General features: G+C 42.6%; 1 protein-coding gene across 1 annotated transcript; it reads left to right on the top strand.

Annotated features, from left to right (window-relative positions):
• Positions 1-18513: 18513 nt before the first annotated feature.
• Positions 18514-24976, top strand: PLK2 (polo like kinase 2). Its single transcript, XM_024217678.2, has 14 exons — positions 18514-18762; positions 19443-19550; positions 19694-19810; positions 19998-20127; positions 20390-20477; positions 20888-20983; positions 21239-21437; positions 21532-21679; positions 22187-22284; positions 22976-23099; positions 23376-23616; positions 23731-23860; positions 23963-24073; positions 24211-24976. Exons 1-14 carry the CDS (start codon positions 18538-18540, stop codon positions 24400-24402), a joined length of 2007 nt encoding a protein of 668 aa, XP_024073446.2. The 5' UTR covers positions 18514-18537; the 3' UTR covers positions 24403-24976.
• The last annotated feature ends 978 nt before the right edge of the window (positions 24977-25954 follow it).

Here is a 25954-nt window from a genome sequence, read left to right as displayed (position 1 = left end):
CACACCAAAATGCATATGCTTGCAAATCACATTGTAATTATTGCATATTTTGCTCCTTTGCTCTTTGTCACAAAAGCTTTTTATGATCTTACATATTCTCAAATTAGTCCATGAAATTATTACAGAAGCAAGTTTCTGTTGCTGCTTGTGGAATTTTTAATGCCTTTTTAAAAGGTGAAATAAAATTAAAACCTAAACTGACCATCACAAAGTGTACTGATACTTATTTAGAGAACTGACTATATTTGATGTGTAAGATGAAGGAAGTCTTACCTTATATCTAAATTGAAAAAGTTTGTTATCTGATATTCAGTCAAATATCTAAAGCTGTCCAAGTATTCAGCTCAGCAGATTATGGACAGGAACTAATTAGTTTTAGTTGCTAATACATTGTGCTTTTCTATTTTTATGATGACTAAACATCCTTTAAATATCAAGCAAAGAAATAATCTGGTTGGACCATATGTTTTACACCACTACCTTTTCTGCAGTTAAGGTTAGCAGATGCAAAAGCATCTGTGCTTCTTAGATACATTCTCAGATAAGGAGGTCCCTATGTGACTAAAAGTTAAAATATATTCACAGGTTTAGTCCTATTGACTGGATTAAAATGCGTTACTGAACAGAGTTTTTAATTAAAAATTCCTATTACTCGAATGAAAGTATTTTAAAAGTAAAAATTCCCCTATTAACAGTCATACAAAACTATCCATAATAATAGCACTAAATACATACATACAAGGTGGGCGAGGTAATATCTTTTATTGGACCAACTTCTCTTGACTCTTCACCCACAGAAATTGGTCCAATAAAAAGATATGACCTCACCCACCTTGTCTCTCTAGTGTCCTGGGACGACACAGCTACAACAGCACTGCAAATAACACTAAACAGTGTCAAACTGTAAAAAAGTAAGGAAACTGCACAACCAAAGTCTGCTACACAGCCTCACCCCACAGTGCCTCCCTAGCAACCTCATGTAGCCCTCACTTGTACATTTGTGCTTACCTTTAGATAATAGAATTTGCCCCGTATCACATGAAATTCTTCAGTGTTGTTATTACTCTTCTAAATAAACTGTTCACATGAAGCAGTTTCTGCCATGTTAACATACTCTACCAGTTTTAAAATCGGTCTTGAGAGCTTTTCCATCAAACAATAAAATAACAACAACAATACAGGTAAATAGTGCTAAGGGGAATTCCTGTTCCATAAAATGGGCAATGACATGGAGAGGTTTGGTTTCTTAGCTTTGGAGGGTTTATGTAATATTGAACATATGATTCACAAAGCTGTTTATTTACATGAGGAGAGCAGAGTAAGTTCAGTCCTGCAATTTTCAGTTGGTCAGAATTACTATTGATTGTACTGGGAGCTTTACATGAGTAAGGACTGCAGGATCAGGACAAAGAGTCTCACAGATAAATTATTTTAAGGACTATTTAAGAAATGACCTGGATAGGTTGTGCATCCCTTGAGTATTGAGCACTTACATGTGCAAAGCCTTTTTCAGGTCTGTAGCTAATGCCACAATCTAGCCATAACTGAATAGTCCTCAAAGTAGTATAATCACTTGTAAAACATCCTTTAAAATAAAAGAACCTGTTCTGGAGTTCTGCGAGTGCATCTTGTTCAGGGAGCTCTGTTATTCTGCAATTCCCAAATGTGGTGACATCAGTTACTGGAGGCATTATGTGTCCGCTAAAAGTGCATCTCAGTATAAATGAACTCTCTTACAAGGATGTAGAAGTGGTGGCTTGCTCTATGGCTTAAAGGTGAACTGCAAATTGCTTTTCCATCATCTGTAGCAAAATATGCAAACTGTTCTCAATAGTCAGGCTAAGAAGAACATTCATCCCATTATTCATTTCTTCTGTATGAGCCCTACATCATGCAGCTCTACCCATTAGGACAAGCATCTTACCTATCAGAAAAGTGATCCTCCAGTGTTTTCTTTTTCTACCTTCCACAGTTGTTATTGAGTAGGTGTCACTGCTTTGTTTCTTGCCCTCTGTCTTCCCTCTCTTCTTCCTCTTTTTGTGCGCAATGCACCACCATATGTGCCTTCTCCGAGGGTACTTCCCTATGCAAAGATTGTATTAAGCCTTGCACACTTTTCCTGGTGTTAGCAGAAGCTTCTTATCAGATATTTAGATAATAAATGTACAGTCATGGTGCCAGATAAATATTCAGAATCACATATAGAACAGCCTGGACAAGACTGATCTGAGCTAGCTGAGAAAAGGGGAAGAAGAAGTAGTTGAGGCAGAGTTGCTTTGCTTCCTAACAAAATTATGGGAAGGGAAAGGGGCTTTGTGAACTGGTAGGGGCCAAGGAGTATAAAGGAGTGTCCTTGGCCTTGAGGCAATCCAGGAGCTAGTTTAGCATGTGACAGAGCAACTAAGTTAATCATCATTGACCAAACTAGTTTAGATTCACTTCAAGACATGGAGCAAAAGCTTGAGTCAGGCCTTGTTTTAGCTAAATTGGTTCACCCATCCATACTTATTTCTGTGTACAATATGTACTCACAGGTCATCAACATCTGTAATTATTGGTTCACGTGATGGTAGTCTGTCACAGAAAAGGTACTCATCATTAAGTAGATCCTCAGAGTATTCTCCCCATCGGTTACCTACCGTGTCTCCTGTCACAAGTGCTCCATCGCCTGCATCCTTTCCAAATGGTGTGTTCACACTGTCTTCCTTTCTTTTGTTCGTTTTCTCCACAATTGAATATATTTTGTTTTTGGCAAGTTGAGAGCAATTGTTCACTCATTATACAGCTCATCTAAAACTACGTTTCTCACCTTTCTAACTGCTTGCAATGCTGCTAACATGGAGGCTCTATAGGCGGCAACTGCTTCTTCTAAAAGATTATTTTCCATAACCTTTCTGGCTTCTCTTATTTCTTACTGCTTTCTGCAGCTCCTTGTTCTACTACCATTCTTCACGAGATCATGATCTACCCAACTGGAATCCTCACTGCTGGCCTACAACTACTGCAGAATTACCCATAGACAGGGGAACAAATTAATTCAATGACAGCACAGCATGCTGTCCCCTTTGTGAAGCTGACTCTTCCTCCTGTTGCCACCTCCTGGGGGAAGAGAGAGAAAGAGGGCTGCCTGACCTCCTTACCAAGAGGCAAATCTGGTGGGAATGGAGGAGGACCTGGCTGTTATTTTGTATCTTGAAAGAGGGAAGGAGCCTGTTGACTGTTTGGTAAATGGAGAGGAGGTAGGAGTGCTGGGAAGCTGTTGGGAATGGATTTCTGGGATGAGAGACTCAAAGGACTTCCTGAGGGCTGTGGAGTGGCAAGATGGCTGTCAAGGAAATTACTTGAAGAGCCGGTTCACTGATCACTTGGAAAATAAAATTCTATACCCTTGATACTTAGCAGTATGGGAACATTGAGAGACACACTTTCAAACACAACCATGATGACTGCACCTACCTAAATGTGCATGCAATTGTTGTGCTCACAAACTCCTGCATTTATACTTGAACAGCAGAACTTCCTGCACTCCCCGCTACATGTTCATCCAAACACAGGTCTCTTTATGTGGATGTGTGAGGGACTTGGAGCTGCGTGTACTAATTTATGAAGGCTGTATCCTAACCAGGTTATTGTGGTGCTTGCTGAATGCATATATTGAGTTAATTCAACAGCAACAGCGGCAGGGGGAGTTGAATCCTGATATGCCCCTCTCTGTGACCACTTGAAGGACAATGCAAACCAATTAACTCTGAACCCCTAGCTTTCCCTCACCCCCCATTGGAGGGACTCGGCTCCTGTAAAGAGAGGGAAGAGTCAAAAAGATTCAGAAGGATTTTAAGATTTGGAGGAGGTCAGATGGTTATGAGGGAGACTCAGGCAGAGACTGGTGGGGAGCAGTCTTATACTCATAACCCAAGGTCAGGGGCAAACTAAGCCTACCTAAGCCTTTAGGCAAAATGGGTATGTGTATAGGCTGTTTATTGATTTTAAAATCCGTTCTCTTATGCTATGCTGTGTTGTGACTGTTAAGATTAAACAATACTTTGTTTTAAGAAGGCTGCTTGGGGTCACTGTATTCATCCCAGCTCCTCAAGGGAAGAACCACAGGTACTGAACCCAGTCAGACCTGCTGAACAAACATCATTGGAACACAGGGTACTGTAGCCCAGGGCCCAGTCCAAGAGTAAGAGAATCATGGGATTTCACCTTAGAAAGGCAAGAGCTTGAGGCCTAAGACCTGAGGAAGTGTACTCAGAACCCAGAAGAGGGGACAGATGCAGCTAGCCCTGAACTGTGCCACACTGCTATGAGTATGCATGCATTTTTGTGGGTTGCCCTTAATCTATAAAGTAGCCAACCGTAATCACAATAGTTGTTTGAGTAACAGCATCAGATGGGCCCAGCTGGGACCACTTGGATCCAGATCTGGCTTTTAAAGACCTTAAAGTTTGCATCCAAATTTTGGTTCAGCCCAGTATAAAGATAATTATCGTCATGAAATGAGGGTTCAGGTTCAAACTGGCTGTTCAGATCAGGAGGCTGGATTTGGACCCATCTCTTGGTGTGTCTGAAAAGAACTCCACTGGATTGTGCATACACTAGGCTTACCCAACAACTTTCTTTTGTTTCCCAGCTCCAACATGGTCTCTTAAGGCAGTGCTATCTAGGACAAAATGTAACTATGGATGACCTGCTTCTTACAGCTTTGAGTCTCCTTAGTACTGATCTCTCTTTCCCCTCCCCACTTCTCCTCTGTAGTCAGTGATAGAGACTTTACTCATCATTTTTTGTAACGCTAAAAAAAGATACTTTATTTTTTTTTAGCGTACATGTTAGCAAGACAAATCTGTTGAGATCATGCTGTCATTGATAGGTATTTTCATCACTTTTTGTTTTATTCAGAAAGTCTCTCCATGTCCCTTCATAGGTACTCTTTGTACCCTTGCTGAAATGATGAATGCTCCCTGAGGCACAGAAGGATGCACACATAATAAACTTCTGTATAATTAATACTCTCTGTACAAGTTGCTGTTTGTGTGTCAGCTCTTGAGTACACTGTGTCTCTTGCGCTGCGCTCTCTGTGACCGATGTGTTTTTCCTAAATCCCCTCCACTTCAGTAACTGCTACTTGATGCACTTCCGCAGAAGGACTGTACAGAAGTGTTGCTGCTTTGTTTTCATACATCTGCGAGGGAGAATACACATAGATATTGAGATCTCATCAGTCAGGGTCACCCATCCCCATGAGTCCATCTATTTTATCCCAAACCTTGTCTGACTTTTAAAAGACATTTATTTAGTTTAGCATTTGGCATTAAGCTTTCTGTTGAATAACAATTTTTATACTCTCTCTCCTGTATGCTTCCTTCTCTTTCCCTTTCTTTCATTCAGTATATCTTGGTGTAAATATCCAATCACTGACCACTCAAGGATGATAAGGCCATTACGGAGAAACTAAATGAATTCTTTGCGTCGGTCTTCATGGTTGAGGGTGTGAGGGAGTTTCCCAAGCCTGAGCCATTCTTTTTAGTTGACAAATCTGAGGAACTGTCCCAGATTGAGGTGTCATTAGAGGAGGTTTTGGAACAAATTGATAAGCAGTAATAAGTCACCAGGACCAGATGGTATTCACCAAGAGTTCTGAAGGAACTCAAAATGTGAAATTGCAGAACTACTAACTGTGGTTTGTAACCTATCATTTAAATCAACGTCTGTTCCAAATGAGTGCAGGATAGCTATGTGACACCAATTTTTTTTAAAAGGCTCCAGCGGTGATCTCAACAATTACAGGCCGGGAAGCCTGACTTCAGTACCAGGCAAACTAGTTGAAACTATAGTAAAGAACAGAATTGTCATTGTGATGTTGCACTCCATATGTTTTATGGAAATATGGTTATGAGTGGGAATATGATGTAACTGGAATATGCTTTATGCAAAAGGTATCATAACAAAGGTTATAACCTACTGAATATATTCCTCCTATTTGTATGCATGTATCATTCTTGTATCTGAAGCTAGAAATATGAAGTATAACTCTGAGGTCCTATTGCAGTTATGCAAAGTGTGGGCCATTAATGGTGGTTTAGAATCTAGATGGCTCACATTGACTAGGGCAATTGGTTGTAAATGGTTTATTTACCGGCAAGCCTTCTTGTGTACGTGTGGGCCAACTCAGAAAGAATGGAGACTAGGGGTCTTACAGTGATGTGTGACCATGTCACATGATACTGGAATCCAACTTAATCCTTGTACTTTTTCATTGATGAGGCGGGGGTGGGGACAAGCACAGACAAAAGATTCCCACCTTGTGCCAAAGCTATAAAAGGGGATGGAGCATGACAAAAGGGGCTGCCAGTCATGAGAAAACTCCTGCTTACTACCTGAGATGTCTGTTGGATCTAACAAAGACTGTACCAGGGGAAAGGATTGGGCCTAGACTAGGAAGGTGTCTAGTCTGTGAACGAAGCTTATTGGAACATCTTTGAGGGTGAGATATTACCTGTAATCAGTTTCTTAATGTATTAGGCTTAGACTTGCATGTTCTAGAAGCAGCTTTGCTTTGGGGAGAGGGCACAATGGCTTTCTTTCCTTAGGGCACGTCTTTACTGGCAATGTAAAAAAACCCACCTCCATGAGGGCATAGCTACCAGCGCTGAAACTTGCAGTGATCAGAGGGGGTGTTTTTTCACACCCGAGCGAGAAAGTTGCAGCACTGTAAAGTGCCAGTGTAGACAAACCCTTAGTCTGCTTGTAGTACTGAACACACCATTAGAATTCACCTGCCATTCTACTATCTGAAAAAAATCACGATGCCTGGTCTCCTGACTCACACACCACCCCAAGCCCATCACAGGGCAGTAGGATAACTAGGCAGAGATGGGGCTAAGCCTAACGCCCCTTAGAGGTCCAGCCCTTAAAGGGCCAGCCCATGACCGTACCCACCTTGGTAATGCATGTCTTTGCTGCATCTCAATCAAAGAAGTCTCCTTTCAGCTCCTCGCATAAACCCAAATGGTTTGTCATGCATATATTTCTAGCACACTCGCAGCTCTAGGAAACTGATGCATTGCCTGTGCCCCCTGTGCTCTGGTTATTTGCATTTCCTCCATCTCCTCCTCTCCTCTCACTTGTCCTGACACAAGCAGACTGAGTTTATCAGTAATTTGATTCCCATTTCCAGAATGCTGTGAATCTGTCCCTCTGGCATAGGGGCTGCCCTTTCCTTTTATGTTGAACAAAGAAATGTTTTGGAGATAGGGTGTTAGCATTTTGGAAAGGTAGGGAAAATAGCTTTTCCACAAGCACAATACAGGCAGAATGTTATAAAACTGATACCTGTGGACACTGTGCTACTATATGGAATATAATAAAAATATGGCCTGATTCTCTGGTCAATTAGAGCAGCACCTACATTGGGAATTCCTCCAATGGCATAGAGCCTTCATGGAGCTCCTATACCACCCTGCTCCTGGAATGTGTAGGGGGTCACATTCAGGGAGAAGGGGGCATGGCCAATGCTTCGCTGGCCCACAACATCTATTTTTTTGTCTAAATGAGACTATCATTGCATGAGTGTGTACTGGAAGATTTATTTAATACATTTAGGAACTCTGTCAATGGCATACCAGGTATTAGTTATCTCAAGACTCCAAATACCTCATCTAATCATTTGGCAGATAGTTGAAATGCCACCAGCAGCTTTCCTAGCATGATGTCTGCATTAGTTACACATCCCATTAGTGTGAGCACAACGCTGATGTGCTCAAATGTGAAGTTTGTGTAACTGAAAAAGTCAGCCCAAAATGAGAAACCTTGCTGCTCCATTGTTCCTTTTTCATTGAAAGTAGTGCAGCCTAGTGGCTTTGACAGAAAGTTACAACTAAATTGGCTTCTTAGATTTTGGAGATGAAAAAGATTTAAAAATATTGGATCTGCATGAACTGAGCTATCACATTTTCACGTCTCTTACTAAATGTGCCTTTGTAATGTGGTTTGCACGAATGACAACATATTTCTAATATTTTTTAATATTTATTTTTTCCCTAAGAATCTTTGAAAGAGATATTTATGCATTTTCAAAGTGTTGTTTCAGGATACGCTGATAACAGACTGATAGATTAGACAGCACTTTTATAGGCATGACTATTGGAAGAAGGTAAGTGGAAAATGGACACAAAACACTGGAAGATCTGGATCCTCAGATGTGACGAGAAGGGATTGACTCAGCTCAGAAGGTAGTTGGTGCTCAGAGGAGACTTTACGCCCACCTTGCTTTCCTCTGATCATCAAGATAGTCCCTGAGTGCACCTTAGAACCACCAGCTGCTCTAAGCTGCAGTGTTGTCAACTCTCATGATTTTAATGCAAGTCTCATAATATTCAGTGTTTTTCTTAAAGCCCCAGAGCTGGAAGCAAGAGATTGCATAAGGATCTCTGCTTCTGGTTAAGAAAACAAACAAACAAAAAAACATCTGTAGCCCTCACTGTAGCAGAGAAAAGCTGGAAAATGTGATCTAAATGTACCTGAATAGCTCATAAACAAGAAGGCAAACAAAAATAACCCCACATTTCTTATTTAAAAAAAAAAATATAATGAATTTTAAGACAATTTCGGGGGGGGGGAAGGAGCTGACTCATGATTTTTGATTGCCTGGGGTTGGCTATACTGAAGTTATACCAGCTGCCAATATCTCCAACTGGGGGTGTTATACCAGCTAGGGATCACTGATGCATAGGGAGACTCTGGGATGCCCCCCTCCTTTACTGGCTGCAGAGAGGGGGAGTCGTGTAGGACCTGCTGCGGTAGCTCTGTGCCACCTGTCTATTTTATTATGTTAGGATGATTTCTCTGTGTCTGGTTACTCCGACCCTAATTCAGCCCAGGATCTGGCTAACTGTGTAATCTGCCTTACTAAGGGGAGAAGAGAGGAAATCAAAGCAGTATAATGATAAAGAAGCAATCACACTGCCTTACAACATTATAGGTAAATCCTCCTTCCAAACACCATTTCTCTATTCACACAGGTTAATCCAGCACAGACAGACCAAGGACCTGAATCTGATCTGACTTTGGTTTCATTAATTAATTAATAATTACTTCAGAATGCTCACAAGTGAGGCACCTGACCTGGCTGAAAGAAAACACCTAACTCACAGATATATAATTATCAACCTCCAAGTCTCCAACTATTTGTCTGGTTTGAGTCTTGTTTCTTAAAGCCAGTTTCTCTAATACAGTTGTAATGTGATGTAAACCATGTCTGACTCAGGCACCAGTACTTTGTTCTGGGAATTCAGAAAACAACATTTCCCCTGCAAATTTTGTTTCATGTCATGTGTCTGACAGTAGATGAAGACTATGGCCCAGGTGGAAAAACAGATGAAAGAGAAGCAGTGAACTTTTTGTTCCACTGAAAGAATCTTGCCTAACCTCTGGCATTATTTTCTTCAACAAAGCCTTTCTGTTTTAAGCTAGAAATACTTAGGTGTTAAGAAATTATTACCAAAGAGGAAAGGAATCTAAAGGGTTGTTAGGGCATAAAATGTTTTGTTTGTTTGTTCTTAGACATGTGTCTCTGATTCTAAGCCTGATATTTTGCCGCCACACTGTCCTTGTTCCTTCCATGTAACTGCTATGATCTGGACCTAGGAGGTTTATATGTGGAGATAAGCTAGGTCTGTGCATAACACTTGTCTAATTGGCTATCACATGGAATCGTAGGGCCCAATCCTCAGAACTACCAAGCCCCTCACAGGACTGGTCCAATACTGAGGAGGGTGGGATCGTAGACTTCAGTATGCTATTTGCCTTATTAGGCATATGTAAAGTAGGGTTTCTTTTGCTAGAGTATGAATCCTTTTAAAGAAAGCAAGAGTCCCTGAAGGATTAGGAGTGAGATATTCTAGGTTTTGCAGTCACTGATAAGACTAAACTGTTTGCTATGGGTGGATAAAATAGAGTTTTGGTTTAAGTGTAGACATACCCTTAGATTTATTTCCGTGCAAGGCTGTGGAGGCTGAGTTGAAGGAGTCTGGAATTTCTGGTAGCTATTCTTTTAAATATTTTAGGATTGAATTTTCAAGCAATTTTTAAAGCACTTTTTTAATGAATCAGATCGCGTTAGTAAGGATTTTTATCTTTAAGTTACTGATATGTACTTAGCACCTGAACTTCACCTTACTGAAAGTGCTTTTTTGCTTGGAATATACAGAATAAGTAAGCCAGGTTGTAGTAAACAAAACGGACAAAACAGAATAATGCACTCATGCAGTGTCACAAAGTGTATGAACCAGCTCTAAGAAATCCTCAGGGTGGGGTGCAGAACCCTCAGAGATGCTAGTCACCCCCAAAGGATGCTGGGAGAAGTGCACAAGAGGAGTGAGTGAGTTCAGGGGGGGATGTTCCATGTACAACCCAGAGATCTGCAGAAATTGTGAGGAGGCCTTGCCGCACTCTCCCTAAAGCAATTTGGGAAGAAATCTAAAGATGGTTGTACAAGTGACCATTGTTTCAGATGCCCTCTTTGACAACTCCCACGGGTGTTTTGGGAGTTTGTTTGATGGTGCCTTCCATTTTTTTGTTGTGCACTAATTAAATATGGGCAGCCCAATGTAAGTGAAATTGTGAAAATAATTTTGTGGTCTCCAAGTTTCAGATGAAGTAAACAAAAATGAGTGAGTTATGACAGAAAGTCATTCACATTAGTTCTGAGATATGTTATGCAGAATAAGGCCTATCAAGAAGTGCAATATGCATATGTCTGTATGTATATTGAGGTGATTAGTGACAATATAAACTGCAAACATGAAATGGTTATTAATGCTTTCAGATCAAAAGAATCAACCTGTATGTCTTCCAATGTAAGAATGACAAAAGCAAATAATTTCAGTGTTAGAATCATGAAAGTAAATAATTAGAGTAAATGTTAAAGAATACTGCTGGACACATATTATAACTCTGCCATCCTACTTTAAGAAAAGCTGCAATTGGCTAATTTGAAAAAATGTGTACATTACAAATATTAAATCGATATTTAACTTCTATGCATGTGAGGCAGTCTGGACAAAAAGAGGGTGCCTTAAGCATAGGATGGGACAAAATCACGACTGATCCATCCCAGAACAATGATTTTAACAAGAATGCAAACTGGATGCGTCATAGTGTTTTACCAGCAGCGGGAGTTCTAAGACAGGCTACTGGGAAATATTAAAAACACAACCTGCACTCTGAAGAAAATGAGGGGAACAACCACAGGAGAAAACAACTAGTCAAAGTAAGTAAAAGGCCAGCCTTGCCTGAGACAGAAAACTGACAAATGTGTCAATTTATATAATGCTTTAGTAACATGAGCTGGTTATAGGTTGAGGCTGCTGAAGCACTGTGACGCGTGTAACGTGGCCTGTGGGACCACTGAGCCCTCCAAACGCACCAACCTGGGCTGCCTCTCACATGTGACGCTAATGTCATGCTACACACCTCTCATCGGCACTGCACTTACACAGCCATCCACAGGCAGGGACACACTCAACTGAGTTACATGAATGCTTTCCCCAGCCACTCATGAACCATCAGTAAAGAGAGGTCTTGGCCAATTCCCTCCAGCTCCCCAGTCTTGCACCCCAGAACTGTACCATCTTGCACTGGTCAGAAGCTTGGCTAATGTAAACTCATTACCTAGTAGTTCATTGCTTCTTCATAGGAAAGTGGACGTGCACCAGCCTTTGTAACCTGAGCTGAGATTCCCTTAGCCTTTCAATCAAAAACACACTGTTTTAGGTAAAATATAAAACAAATTTATTAACTACAGAAAGATAGATTTTAAGTGATTATAAGTAGCAGGCATAGAGATCAAAGTTGGTTACCTTAGAAACGCAGCCTGAATTCTAATGTAAACAGACTAAGCAAGATTTGAATCAAGCAATGTCTCACCCTAACAAATGGTTACAGTTCTTCAATACACAGAGTAGACTACTTTCCAACCTGGGACCAAACTTCCCCAGTTCAAAGTCTTTTTCTTGCAGACATTCTCCCAGGTGTTGAGATGGGGGAGTGGAGGGAGGAGAGGAGAGGCCAAGTGATGATGTATGTCACTCTCTCATACTTTTTTCCAGCTGCTAGCAAGACGCTTGCTGTGAGGTGGGTTAACTTGCCCCCATGGCATATGTGCCTTCTCTGAGAAGGGATAGTGAATTGTGTGTTGATGAGCCATTAAGGACCCTCTGGCAGGTGATGGCTACTCCTTTGTTACAACTGAAAGGCTGGCTGTGGGCGTACCTAACCTCACAACATATTTCAATAACACATGTAGAAATACTCCATAACTTCACATACAATGATAGCACATACAATCCAACAGGATATTAATGTTCAACAGATCAAGGCTTTTAAAATGATAGCTCACAAGGCATACTTTGTACAGAACATATCATAATTATATGACAGTAGTGAATATGGGAGTTCCAGGGTGCTACTTTGAGGTACAGAGTGTCACAAGCACATAGGAGCATAGCAAACCACTTCAGATAAAATAAGAAATGCCCCAAAATTCAGCCTACGGTGACCATATTTTTCCAAAGGGAAAATAGGACACCCCATGGGGCTAGCCTGAGATCCCCCTTCCCTTGGCACATGGGGCCAGACCGACCACCCCCAGCTGCTCATCCACGCAGGGTCGGCTGGAGGCCCTCTTCTCCCCCCGCACGTTTGGGGCTGGCCTGAGACCCCCTGCCACCCACCTGCACAGGGCCAGTCCGGCTCGAGCCACTCTCCCAAGTGCTCCCTCCCGCGTGGGGCTGGCACTCACCACCCCTGCCCAGCATGTTCTTCTGTGCCCCATTAGGGCTCGCACCCCCCCCTTTTTTTGTTGTTGTTGCAAAACTGCATTTGCCCCTTTTGCTCTTGCCAGCTGATGATCAGTTGGCAAGAGCAAACAGGACAAATGCCCAGTTCTGCCAAAAAAGTCAGGTCGGCTGGGACAGGGCTTAAAAAGTGACTGTCCCAGACAAAATGGGATGTATGGTCCCTACCTACTTCAACCCCAAATTCAAATGAACTGAATGCATAAAAGTTTTTAAAAGTTCAGATAAGTATCTTCCTTTCTTTTCCATCATATTAAACAGCCTCCTAATTTTGATTAAATCCATCTCAGTGTCTCAATAGATGGGAGAAACTCTAATTTACTAAAAAGAACAGGAGTACTTGTGGCACCTTAGAGACTAACACATTTATTAGAACATAAGCTTTCGTGGGCTGTAGCCCACGAACGCTTATGCTCTAATAAATTTGTTAGTCTCTAAGGTGCCACAAGTACTCCTGTTCTTTTTGCGGATACAGACTAACACGGCTGCTACTCTGAAACCTCTAATTTACTAAAATTCCTAATCTTACCTAGGATGAGAGGAGGTACCTTTGACCACAAGAAGCCCTACACCAGGTAATAGCTGAATACAGTAGCCAGCCAGAGCATGGCAAAGAGAGCATCAGACTTGAGACCTCGCTGAGGCCCTGACCTATACCAGGAACCCAGCCAATTAGAATATTGCTGCACGAAGAATATCTGCTGAAGATCAGGGGGAGGAAGCTGAGGAGTTAGGCAGTAGGCTGGAGACCCAAGAGGTCGAGAAAGTTGGTGTCCATAGAGCTGTTGGGGATTAGGGAGTGGGAGTTGAGCTGCCGAGGGCTCATGGAAAAAAGGGAGATAACATACTGAGCTGGTTCTGAAAGAACGGAAGGAGAAAGGTCAGAGGCAGGAAGGAGAGAAAAAGAGGACCTCAATGGTTTCTGAAACACATTCAAATTTGGGGGAGCTTCTCCAGAGGAAATCTCATAACTAAGGATAAGATTTTGTCATGGAGGTCACGGATTCCACAACTCTCAGGGATCTCTGTGACATTTTCCACTTCAGCTTCAGCCCCATGCCCTGGGGCGGTGAGGCTGGAGTTGACAGCCGGAGGAGGCCCCGGAGATGTCAGCCACCTGTGGGCGACGGGGTCCCCGGAGCAGTCAGATGCTGCAGGCGGCAGGAGCCCAGAGTTCTGAGACTCTGACCCTGGAGCTCTCTCAGCTGCTACAGGTGGTGAGGGTCCTGCAGCTGTCAGCTGCTGTGGGCGCAGGGATCCCACAGCTCTGAACCACCATGGGTGGCAGGGGCCACAGAACTCTCAGCTACTGAGGGTGGCAGGAGCCCTGGAGCTGTCAGCTGCTGTGGGGATGCTGGGGCTATCACTTCCCCCCATGGGGCTCGGGCTTCAGTCGTCCCCCCATTAACCGCCCCATTTATTTTTAGTAAAAGTCACAGACAGGTTGGAGGCTTCCGTGAATTTCTGTTTATTGCCTGCAACCTGTCCGTGACTTTTAATAAACATAACTGTGACAAAATCTTATCCTTACTCATAACCTTTTGAGGTTTGAACATCATGAAAACTGATGTCTTTTACTTGTCACTAAATCTAAACATAAGCTCAGCACCTTACGGTCAGGCTAGTGCATTTGCCCACTGCCCTCTGTGCCAAAGAAATATTCACAACTAATACTGTAACAAATGCCTAGTACCTGGGGCTTCACAGTTGTCACTTCAGAACCCCATGGGAACAGCGGAGCAGAACTCAGATCATTCTGCTTCAAGACATTTCTTCAGCTAAGCACAAGTATCTATTCAGTGAAGCACTTAAGTACTTAATTTTAAGCATGCACTTAAGTCCCATTGAACATGTGCTTAAGTCCCATTAATGTCAATCTGATGAGTTTCCATTAGCTGTTAGTGGGATAGAGCCTATGATTTTGTAAAATAAATTAATTAGAGTGAGTAGTTCTGATTCTGTCCAGCAGAGGGCTGTGATCTACAATATTTTACATTTATATAGTACCTTTCACCAGAGGTGATCCAAGCAGTTTACAAAGTTTTGGGGGAATAATTTGTTCTTTAGATAATAATTCACACTTCCAGAATCTGATGGACAAAATTAAAACGTTTGAGTTCTAATGGAAACAGCCTGGGGAACTGAGCCCCTAACAGAGCTAAGTAACGCGCTTTAGGTCACACACCACATCAATTATAGAACTGATAAGAACTGAGAGCCCAGCTCTCTGAACTCTTTGACTGCTGGTCTAACAGCTAAATAATGCTGACTTCATTTTACTAGAACTTATATATAACATATATGCTCAAATAAAAATATTTGACATAAAACCAATGACTCTTCGAAGAACAGCACATATATATGGATCCTTAAATGTTTTCTTGTTGCATTTTTTCTATTATCCACATGGTGGAGCATCAGAAAACAAATATTTTGTTGCTATGTGCCCTCAACATAGATGTGAAATGGAGATGCTCAAGAACTTGACACATAAACCACTTATATAATTATATGCTCTGGAAACTGCTGTTGTAATTTACATGATTGACTAGATCAGTCACCAGTAAAGGGAGAGAAAATACCCTCAAATTGTAAAAAAACAAACTTAAAAAAAATATATGATCAATTGAGGAAATAGTAACATTTTACATGGATCATGCTTCATCCCAGTGATGAAATATAACACACTTTATTTATTCATTTCAGTATTTAAAATGTGCCTCTCCAGCATATTCCAATTTGCCTAGCCAAAGTCCTCAGAAATTAATGTATATTCACACACCTATATAGCCTATCCAAAGATCTAGAAAGTCAGTTTCTAATCCACATACCTAGATTTGATTAGATCACTCCACCTATGACTGAAACTCAGCCACCATTGGAGTGGAATATGGCAGCTGCTTAATAATGCAGTGTAACACTGCACAACATTTTTTTGGATAGCAGCTGAAGAATAGCTAACTGAAATTATCTTTTATAGTCAAAGGCCTTCCAAGTGTTAATTAACTTATCAATTGGAATGCATTTGGTACACTTAATAAGAATGCCACTGCCTGGAAAAAAATACCCTTTGCTTTTATACAGTGCCTAACATACTGGTTTTCAACCTTTTTTCATTTGAGGACCCTTAAATTTTTTTGAATGGAGGTCTGGACCCCTTTGGAAATTTTAAATATAGTCTGTGGACTCCAGGTTGGAAACCACTGTTCTATGGTAACGACAACCTTTCACGGACCCCTTAGACATAGTCTGTGGACCCCCAGAAGTCTGTGGACCTTAGGTTGAAAACTGCTGACCTAACACAATTGGAGCCTGAGTCTTGGCTGGCCCTTTGGCACTACTGTAATAAACATGATTAATAAAAGGTGATTCTTTTTTCATATTTGTTTTGTTGTCAAATTCCCGCAAAATTACCTGTGTGTTTTTATGATACTTTGCAGAATGACAGGTTTCAGAGTAGCAGCCGTGTTAGTCTGTATCCGCAAAAAGAACAGGAGTACTTGTGGCACCTTAGAGACTAACAAATTTAAATCTGCATCCGAAGAAGTGGGTTGTAGCCCACGAAAGCTTATGCTCTAATAAATTTGTTAGTCTCTAAGGTGCCACAAGTACTCCTGTTCTTTTTGCAGAATGTTCTTCCCAATTCCTTGAAAAATCTCACTTACCCCCTCAGCCAGAGTGAATACATAGATAAATAGTTATACAGGCAAACAAAACAATGAAAGTTTTTTCCTTATCGTTTCCATCAAGGTGCAGAGTGGGAAAGTAGATTTTGTGGCCCAGCTGGTGAATTTTGCAGGGCTGCTGTGATAGCCTAGTTACCATTAGGGCTGGTCTATACTTACCGGGTAGTTCGATGGCTGGGGATCGAAGTTCCGGGTTCGATTTATTGCGTCTGGTCTGGACGCGATAAATCGAACCAGGAAGTGCTCGCCGTCGACTGCGGTACTCCAGCTCAGCGAGAGGAGTACCGCGGAGTCGACGGGGAGCCTGCCTGCCGCGTGTGGACCGCGTCTGAACCGCGGTAAGTTCGAAGTAAGGTATGTCGAATTCAGCTACGTTATTCACGTAGCTGAATTTGCGTACCTTACTTCGACTTGGGGGGTAAGTGTAGACCAAGCCTTAGTCTCATCTGCCCGCCTTGCCTTTGTGCTGGCTATTTTCCACCAGATGTCGCTCCTGGTCTCCTTTTACTCTGCACTGCTAAAGGAGAAACTGGCTTCTCCCATCTCAGCAGGTTAATAATCCACTTAGCAATGACTAGATCCTTAGCTCAGAGACTTGTTGCATCAGTGATGGGCAGTGCTTCAGCAGCCAAAGGACTAAGCTGAGAAGATTTTTCAGTAAGATATCGATCAAATGGTGCAAAGGCAACAAATGTGGCTTTCTTGTGGGTCCTTAGAACGTCACAACATTTGTTTTGTTGAATTGTCCCTGAAAATGTTCATTGTTTCTTTTTGTGCAGTGCCTCTCCCCCAGTCAAATTTCATTGTATTCAGTTACAATCAAAAGGCTATTTTTGCACTGAAAATACAAATTCTTGCCTGTCAAAGTGATCCTCACTTTAAAAATTAGCCTCCTCCCCCCCCCCTTTTTTTTTGCTTAGAAAAGTGCCTGACTTTGTTTTTTAAAAAGTGTGCACCATAGTGACATGTTCATAAAACTGGAGCCATTGTCACGTTCGAAGAAAAATCTGCTTTTCGAGTAGCCTTGCATTTTATTACAGGTATTTCACATGCTCCACTAGCTTTACTACTGGGCCCCACCATTCCCTCAAGAGGAAGAGTGGGATGAGGTGGGGACGGAGTGGGGAAGTGACAAGGCTCTTGTCCCTGTCCCTGAGAATGTCAATTACTTGCTGGCAGGGGAGAGTGGGAAGACTAAGGACCTCAGCCTGTGTGTGTCTGTGACTGGTATGGCTCCATCTGGTTAAGTTGGGGGGGTGCAGTCAGGGCATGTGCCCTCACACTGGGTGTTGCCCACACGATCTATTCAGACCAGCAGACATTAGACAGGAAAAACAAGGCGAGCCCAAGGGCACATATATCCCGGTGGGTGCATCTTCTTTCCCTGCGCCCCTGGGGGCAGGGAGAGACACGCCCCCCGCCAAAGGGGGCTGGTGGTGCCACTGCTGCCTAGTTTCCCTGCAGGGGATGGGCAATTTGAAAATGCGGCAGCCTATGGGGGTGTCCCTGGGACGTGGCCGATTTCCCCTCCCAGCCCTGCACCCGCCGGCTCCAGGCCCCGCGTCAGCGGCTTGGCTGTGGGTTTTCCATGGCTGGGCAGCTTGTGCCTGGGGAACAGCGAGGCGGAATCGCGCCCCTTACCGCCACGGAAACGTGCTGGAGTAAGGGAGGGGGCCCCCACTGCAGGGGCGGGACGGGGCTCTGCAGGCTCCCGCTCCGGGGGGGCGGGGGCGGCAATCGGGCCGCTGGTGACACCCGCGCGGATTCACCCCTTCGCACGCGGCGGGCGGGCGCGCGCGGCATTTAACTCGCGCTCCCGGGCAGGCAGCTCCGCGCGCACTAGGGTAGCAGCCGGCGGGCGGGCTCGAAGGCGGCGCTTTGTGACGGCAGCGGGGTTCGGGGCGGAGCCGCCGCCGCCTGCGCTATAAGGGGCGAGTCCGGCGGGCGCCCCGCGCAGTGGCGAGCGGCGGGGCCGGGCGGGAGTTGGGCTGGCCATGGAGTTACTGCGGACTATCGCTCACCAGCCGGGGAGCAGCACCGGCGGCCCCAAGGGGGGCGAGCCGGGGCTGGGCAGAGCCTGCGGCGGGGAAGCCCGGCGCAAGAAGCCGCTGGAGGAGCAGCCGCAGCATCACCACTCGCAGGCTGCCCCCGAGGTCTCCCGGATTATCACCGACCCCGGCACGGGCAAGCGCTACTGCCGCGGCAAGGTGCTCGGCAAGGTAAAGGACCAGCGCCTGCAGCCTCCGCCCCCGGGGCTCCGGAAAGCGACTCGCATGGCTCGCCGCGGGGAGCAGCCAGCCAGGCATCTCTGCTCCCTTCCCGCACCGGCAGCGGGGCCGAGCGCGGCATGGTCCTCCCTCGAGCCGGGCAGGAGTGTCCTGCCCCACCCCTTTCCCTGCATGTCAGTTCGCGTGGTCACCTGCTGCATGCTGCGAATTCCCCCCTTGGCAGCCGCAGGCCCGCCTGGGTGGCTGGCTGGCTTGGCGGACTCGCTCTGATACAGCGCGGTGGAAGTGATGCCCTGTGAATGTCTAAAACTGGATCGGATCTCCTTGTCTGTGTAAACGGGAGCATTTGAAGTATGCTATGTTAAACTGGCCCTCTCTGCCCCACCACTTATCCCTGGTTCTCCCATTTCCTCCATCCCTAAAATTGTGTTTTTTTTTTTTCCTCATGTCATGGCTATACAATGGCTTTGACTTGGGAGCCGCCCTCCTCCCCCCACACAATGAGGTGGGGGTCTGTCTGCTACCGAAATGCCAAATGCAGAGGAAATTACACCGACCCCCTACTCTTGCAAGCTTCTTGAGTAATTAAATCCAGCAGATGACTGATTAAATGAGGAACCTCTTTCATACCATCCTTAATTGCCTTTTTTTTTTTTGGTATATCTCTCTAGGGTGGATTTGCCAAATGTTATGAGATGACAGATTTGACAACGAACAAAGTCTATGCTGCAAAAATCATTCCTCACAGCAGAGTAGCTAAGCCTCATCAAAGGGAAAAGGTGTGTGCATGAGTGACTCTTGTTTAAAAAATCTCTTTGTGTGCTGCATGGCCCTTCCCTCTTTAGAAATGTCTGCTGGCGTTAGCAATCTCCTCAGCCAAGGTTGCAAGGCTAATAAGCTTTTCTTGTGTCTTGTTCTTTAGATTGATAAAGAGATTGAGCTGCACAGAATGCTTAATCACAGGCATGTTGTACAGTTTTACCACTACTTTGAGGACAAAGAGAATATTTACATTCTTCTGGAGTACTGCAGTAGAAGGGTGAGCATCAACTGGGAGAAATCCAGTATTCACTTACCTGGGATCTGCAACTAATGTAAATATATAATATGTGAAAGGTGTTTCTCATAGCTTCTTTAGGGGTCATTTCTCCTTGCTTTTTATTTAAAAGTGAAACCTACTTGAGAACTTTAATTCATCTCTTTGTTTGTGTATGGGTTTTTTGCAGTCTATGGCTCACATCTTGAAAGCAAGGAAGGTATTGACGGAACCAGAAGTGCGATACTACCTCAGGCAGATAGTGTCGGGGCTAAAATATCTTCATGAACAGGAAATCTTGCACAGAGACCTTAAACTAGGTAAGTCATTTTTCCCTCATTGATTCCAAAAAGCACTGCTTCCAGCAATGGGGCACTTAGCAGACTGATAGCTCAATTGATAGAATCACCTCAGTCTTTTTCTACAATGGAAACCTGGAGCACTTAAGTAATGACATTAAGTATTCATAAAAAAAAAAAAGATTGGCTATCTACTGGCTTTTGTTAGTGTGACTCAGCACTAGTGGCTAATGCATCCCGATCTTGCAAGGAAGGGATTCACTTTTTATTTTTTTGGGTCTAGGTAATTTCTTCATTAATGAGGCCATGGAACTAAAAGTAGGCGACTTTGGTTTGGCAGCAAGGTTGGAACCGCTGGAACACAGAAGGAGGTAAGAGCCTCAAGAATGTTTAAGGAACAGCATTAATCCAAACTGGACTCTAAAAATTAGAGGAATACAAAGATCAACTAACTGCTGCAGGGGTCAGAACTTTCCCCCTCCTGTAAAAGCACTGCAGTATGTGCTGGGTGGCTTGTTGCTCTGGACACTTAGATACTGGCCAATGCCAGAGGCAGGATGTGTGACTCAATGTTGCAATGATGTACCTAGTAGGGCTTTTCCTGTATATTGAAGACTGTAAATAGGAATGTTGGTAACAGTGCAAACGTGATTCACACTGTTTTTTGAGCGCTTCTAAATTCCTGCCCAAATCTAATGGCGGGGGTAAACTGCCCAATGGAAACACCCCTACATTTCTTCTCTGGGTTAATATACTGAGTCCTGATCTCTTTGATTTGCAGAACAATCTGTGGCACACCAAATTACCTCTCTCCAGAAGTCCTCAACAAACAAGGACATGGATGTGAATCTGACATATGGGCCTTAGGTTGCGTAATGTAAGTATTACTTCAAAGACTCAAAGCTGTCTTGATAATATACTTAGGGTTCAAAGGAGAGGCAATGACTGGGTGAACACAATGCCTGAAGTCTGCTTAACCTATGAATATAACACATGAATTATCAAAGCAACCTTCTTGCTAAGAAATGGGCTGCTAATTTAAAGGGGCTTTAAAAAAAAAAAAACAACCCTATATTTTGAAGTGTTTTTGCATTTACTCAAGTACTGAGCCTCTTTTATTCCTCTTAAACAGGTACACAATGCTGTTAGGAAGACCCCCCTTTGAGACTACAAACCTTAAAGAAACCTACAGATGTATAAGGGAAGCAAGATACACTCTACCATCATCTCTATTGGCACCCGCAAAGCACTTAATAGCTAGCATGTTGTCAAAAAATCCCGAGGACCGGCCCAGTTTAGATGATATAATTCGACATGACTTTTTCTTACAGGTTTGTACTGTGTGGCTTTCTGGTTCAGAATGTTGCATTATTCTAAGTGCACATCAGTCTTCTAAGTATTGGCTTCTACATTTCATTTCCACAGGGCTTTACACCAGATCGACTCTCTTCTAGCTGTTGTCACACTGTTCCTGACTTCCACTTGTCAAGTCCAGCTAAGAATTTCTTCAAAAAGGCAGCTGCTGCTCTGTTTGGTGGTAAAAAGGAAAAAGCAAGATACTTTGATACACATAGTAAGTATATTAGAATTATACTTGTGTATATAGCTTGCTTACACTTCGTGTTAACTAGTGATACATCTACAAGATGTAAAAACAGCATTTGCATTTACCCAAGTATAATACTGTAAACTGTTAATTTACATCACTGAACTGTCTTGTACTTGTCATATTCATATTGATCTGCATGCTACTAGGTTTAGGCAGATGTAGCCCATAGTCTACATTCCCAATTTACATAGGGAAATGTTTCTATATATACCAGCAAGCTTTTTATTGGGCCATAATCTACTGTTTCTGTTAACTACACTCTTAGTCTCAAGGTAGAAATGCCATTATACATAATGATGGCCAGGAGTATGCCGCAGGTGGGAGAGAATGCACTGCAAAAAGAGAGAATTGAGTTGTTTACACATTCCATCCTTGTTTGTAGCAACGTTGTTGTGGGGTATTTATCTTATTAGGTATTGCAAAAACATTTTTAGATATGCTGTTAAATATTTGGCTTTTTTAAAATTATAGATAGACTAACTAAAGAGGATGAAGAAATCTACAAACTTAGACATGATTTGAAAAAGACATCGATAACCCAACAGCCCCACAGACACAGAACGGATGAGGTATAGTCAAACTGATGAACTACAATGGGATGGGGTAGTAATAACTGATTCTTGGCATGAATTCATAATTGAGATTTATATTTCCTAACCACGCTTAAATGATTAGCACTTATGGTAGTGACTGTTGTAAGAGGGCTTAGGCATGTTTTGCCACACTGGTATGTAGTAGCCTTTAGTATTTGTATAGAGTCTCTCTAAGTCTTCAGAATTTATTACTCTATATCCTTCTAGAATCTAGCTTTATCTGTGCACCATTCTGCACAAATTTTAAAGGGATGCTGGCAGGCATTTCTCCCAATACTCCAAATATAAGGACTTACATTTTTATAATAACTAATTCTTCATAGAATGCCAATGAAATTATTGGGATTTTAATGTTCACATGCAGTGTGTGTGCGCAACCCAAACGTTGCAGCATTTTGTGAGTTCATGAGCTAGAGAGTAACCAGTTTTGCTACATTGTCCAGGTATTGTGAAATGCAAGACCTGAACAGCATAAATAAACTACATGTTATTGTCCTGATAATGTTCCTTCATACTTGTTAGGAAGCAGACACTAGATCTCCTAAAATTATTTAGCTGTCAATTGGCATTGCCAGGATCAGTCTTTAATATGAGAGCTATACAAAAGCTCGCTGTGTGAACCTTGCCTTGCCTTATTGATTCTTAAATGTATAACTTCTTCTTGTAGGAGACCCAGCCTCCTAACATTACAGCAGCCAAACCTGGAACTCTAGCAGAGACCAAACAGATTGGAGACTCCATTCGAATGATAGTTAGAGGAACTCTAGGAAGCTGCAGCAGTAGCAGTGAATGTAAGTACAACATTAATGGAGTTCAAGATGGGGTTTTCCTGTTAAATCATAACATGCAAAACAGTAAAAACAAGCATCAAAGAAAACAGTGGATTTCAGCCTTAGAACACATTTCTTCCCATTCCTAAAACTAAATGTTGGTTGCAATTCTTCATTCTGAAAACTAACCTTAAGAGGCTGATAAAGCTGGATTTATTTAGACTAAGGTGTAGATGGTGGGTGTTACCTTATGCAGATAATTCAGGATTTGGCAACAGTTCTGCTCTTCTTTTTCAGGTTTGGAAGACAGTACCATGGGAAGTGTTGCTGATACAGTTGCAAGGGTACTGCGAGGTTGTCTTGAGAACATGCCAGAAGCAGATAGTATTCCCAAAGAACAGCTGACAGCATCTTTCCAGTGGGTTACAAAATGGGTTGACTACTCGAACAAATACGGCTTTGGTTACCAGCTGTCAGACCACACTGTGGGTGTTCTTTTCAACAATGGAGCACACATGAGCCTTCTACCAGACAAAAAGTAAATACCTCCAAATGATTAGAAATTGACAATTCACTAAGTTGAGTCTGCCTTAAATTTTTATGCTTGAACATACCTGTAATTGTTGGGTTTATTTTTTCCCTTGTCCGGCAGAACAGTCCACTACTATGCTGAGCTAGGCCAGTGCTCTGTCTTTCCAGCTACAGATGCTCCTGAACAATTCATCAGCCAAGTAACTGTTCTGAAATATTTCTCTCACTACATGGAGGAGAACCTTATGGATGTAAGTACAACTCAAATTCTGAAAGGCCACTGAAGGCAATGAACTTGCAGTAAACATGAGCTGACATGGTGGCTTTGTGCTCTTTTTTTTTTTCCCCTCTAGGGAGGGGATCTGCCCAGTGTAACTGATGTTCGCAGACCCAGGCTTTACCTCTTACAGTGGCTAAAATCTGACAAAGCGTTAATGATGCTCTTCAATGATGGCACACTTCAGGTAAATACTTCTAGGATGGTGTTAAGTGAATGTGTGCCTGATAACTCTTGCGCAGATGAACTTGTGACTTTCCTTTAGAGTCCTGCATCTGAAGGTTGACAGGAGAAAATATATAACAATTCTTATCTTTTTTGCAGGTGAACTTTTATCATGATCACACAAAAATAATCATCTGCAACCAAAGTGAGGAGTATCTCCTTACCTACATCAATGAAGATAGGATATCAACAACATTTCGACTGACAACACTTCTGATTTCTGGATGTTCATTGGAACTAAAACACAGAATGGAATATGCACTGAACATGTTGCTGCAAAGATGTAACTAAAAGACTATCTCTTCTTAAACCAAAAGGACTCTTTTTTCACTGTGAAATCTACAGTGGAGGCAGTGGAGCGACTAGTATGTTGATGATGGATGAGTGGTGGTACGAAAACTATACTCTCGTAGTGTGCTGGGCTGGGACCAGACAGACCTAATCCTACTTTGTTGGACTCATGAAACAGTGTGACAAGGAGTTCTTTGGAATATAGCTTTCTTGCTTCGCACATGTTTAAAGGCTTGACTGAAGTTCAGCAGAGTGACTTCTAGTTCTGTAGGGAGCAGTTCTAATGGAGGACTTAAAACTGTGAATATGCATCTGGAAGGGGAGGGAGGGGAGAGCTCCATGTTGTGGAATAGCTGTAATGAGCAGGTTTTGGCTGCTTAAAACTGTGAACTATGGCCATAACTTCTTCCTTATTTTTCAAGAACTAGCCACTTGTGGCTGGCAAAGTGCATTCCTTGTTAATAATTTTTTATTTATTACAGCTCAAAGTCAAGTATTTATTACACAACATTTTTTTGGACCTTGATATTTTAAATATACATTTGTTGGCAATAAAGAGAATGGAAAAACTGAACACTCTCCACCCATTTCTTTAATATGCAATTTAAGATCCTCTGCTCTGCATCAATAAAACAAGCTTGCTGGATTGCTTTCCTAAAACTCTCTCTGAAAAATGATACTCACTTGAGCCTTAATCGGCTCAAAAGCTTAAAACTACAAACCCATAACACTGAGCATGAAATGGGCAAGCTGTTCATCCAAATAGAGAAAATGATCATATGCTTCAATATTCTGTCAAAAGGTAAATTTTACTGCCACTCTTCGGCAGAAGTCTGATACAATTGGAAGTTGTTGGAGTTGCGAAATAATTGTGCAGATCTTAGCTCTATTTCTACACTAGTAGTATAACTAAAAACAAGAGTGAGATAAGCCTTCAAGAGGCATCATGCCAGGAGTTTAAATGAATTCTTGCCATTAATTAGAACAAGTCTTCCTCTGAAGGATACTCAGTGGAATTGTACATTGCTGTTAAAGTCAGAGTTCATTGTGTGTAAACTTCCCATCTTCCACAATGGATGAAAACTCTTGGTATTCCATGAAAACTCAAACACTAGGATCTCTTGTCTGTGTCTATCACTTAGCTTTTCAGACATGACTAGGCATGTTTCTCTTCCATCATGCTTGAGTGGCTATTTTCTGACTAGTTAAAATGAAACCCAATTAAGTGCCTAACAAAGATGTAGGGAGGAAGAAGCAACTCTAGCATAAAACTTAGTACCCAACTTCTGGCTGAACTAGTTGAGATTAACAGTGCAGCTAATTGAACATTTTTAACCAAAACAAATTTTATACATGTCAAATGTGCAATATTGGAATTTGGTGTCTTAAGTGTCCCTGGATATGTAGTACGGACTTCTTCATATCTTGGTTAAATGTACAGAACCTCTAAGTGCTCCAAAATGGGTGGGGGGAAACTCTTGTCGTAGAAAACTGTACACAGATGTTTAACACAGCAAACAGTAATCCAGTCCTTTACTCAATAAAATAATCC

This window comes from Terrapene carolina, unplaced genomic scaffold, assembly GCF_002925995.2.
Source record: "Terrapene carolina triunguis isolate 2854851 unplaced genomic scaffold, T_m_triunguis-2.0 Scaffold69, whole genome shotgun sequence".
Taxonomy (NCBI): Eukaryota; Metazoa; Chordata; order Testudines; family Emydidae; genus Terrapene; species Terrapene triunguis.
The sequence above is the reverse complement of the archived record's forward strand: the minus strand, read 5'-3'. Positions and strand labels throughout refer to the sequence as shown.

Bases quoted from the DNA above. Each gene is read 5' to 3' on its own strand.
- PLK2 (XM_024217678.2), top strand. From the start codon at position 18,538: ATGGAGTTACTGCGGACTATCGCTCACCAGCCGGGGAGCAGCACCGGC. The intron at 18,763-19,442 runs GTAAAGGACCAG...ATATCTCTCTAG, and splicing joins GCGGCAAGGTGCTCGGCAAG to GGTGGATTTGCCAAATGTTA. The intron at 23,617-23,730 runs GTAAATACCTCC...CTTGTCCGGCAG, and splicing joins AGCCTTCTACCAGACAAAAA to AACAGTCCACTACTATGCTG.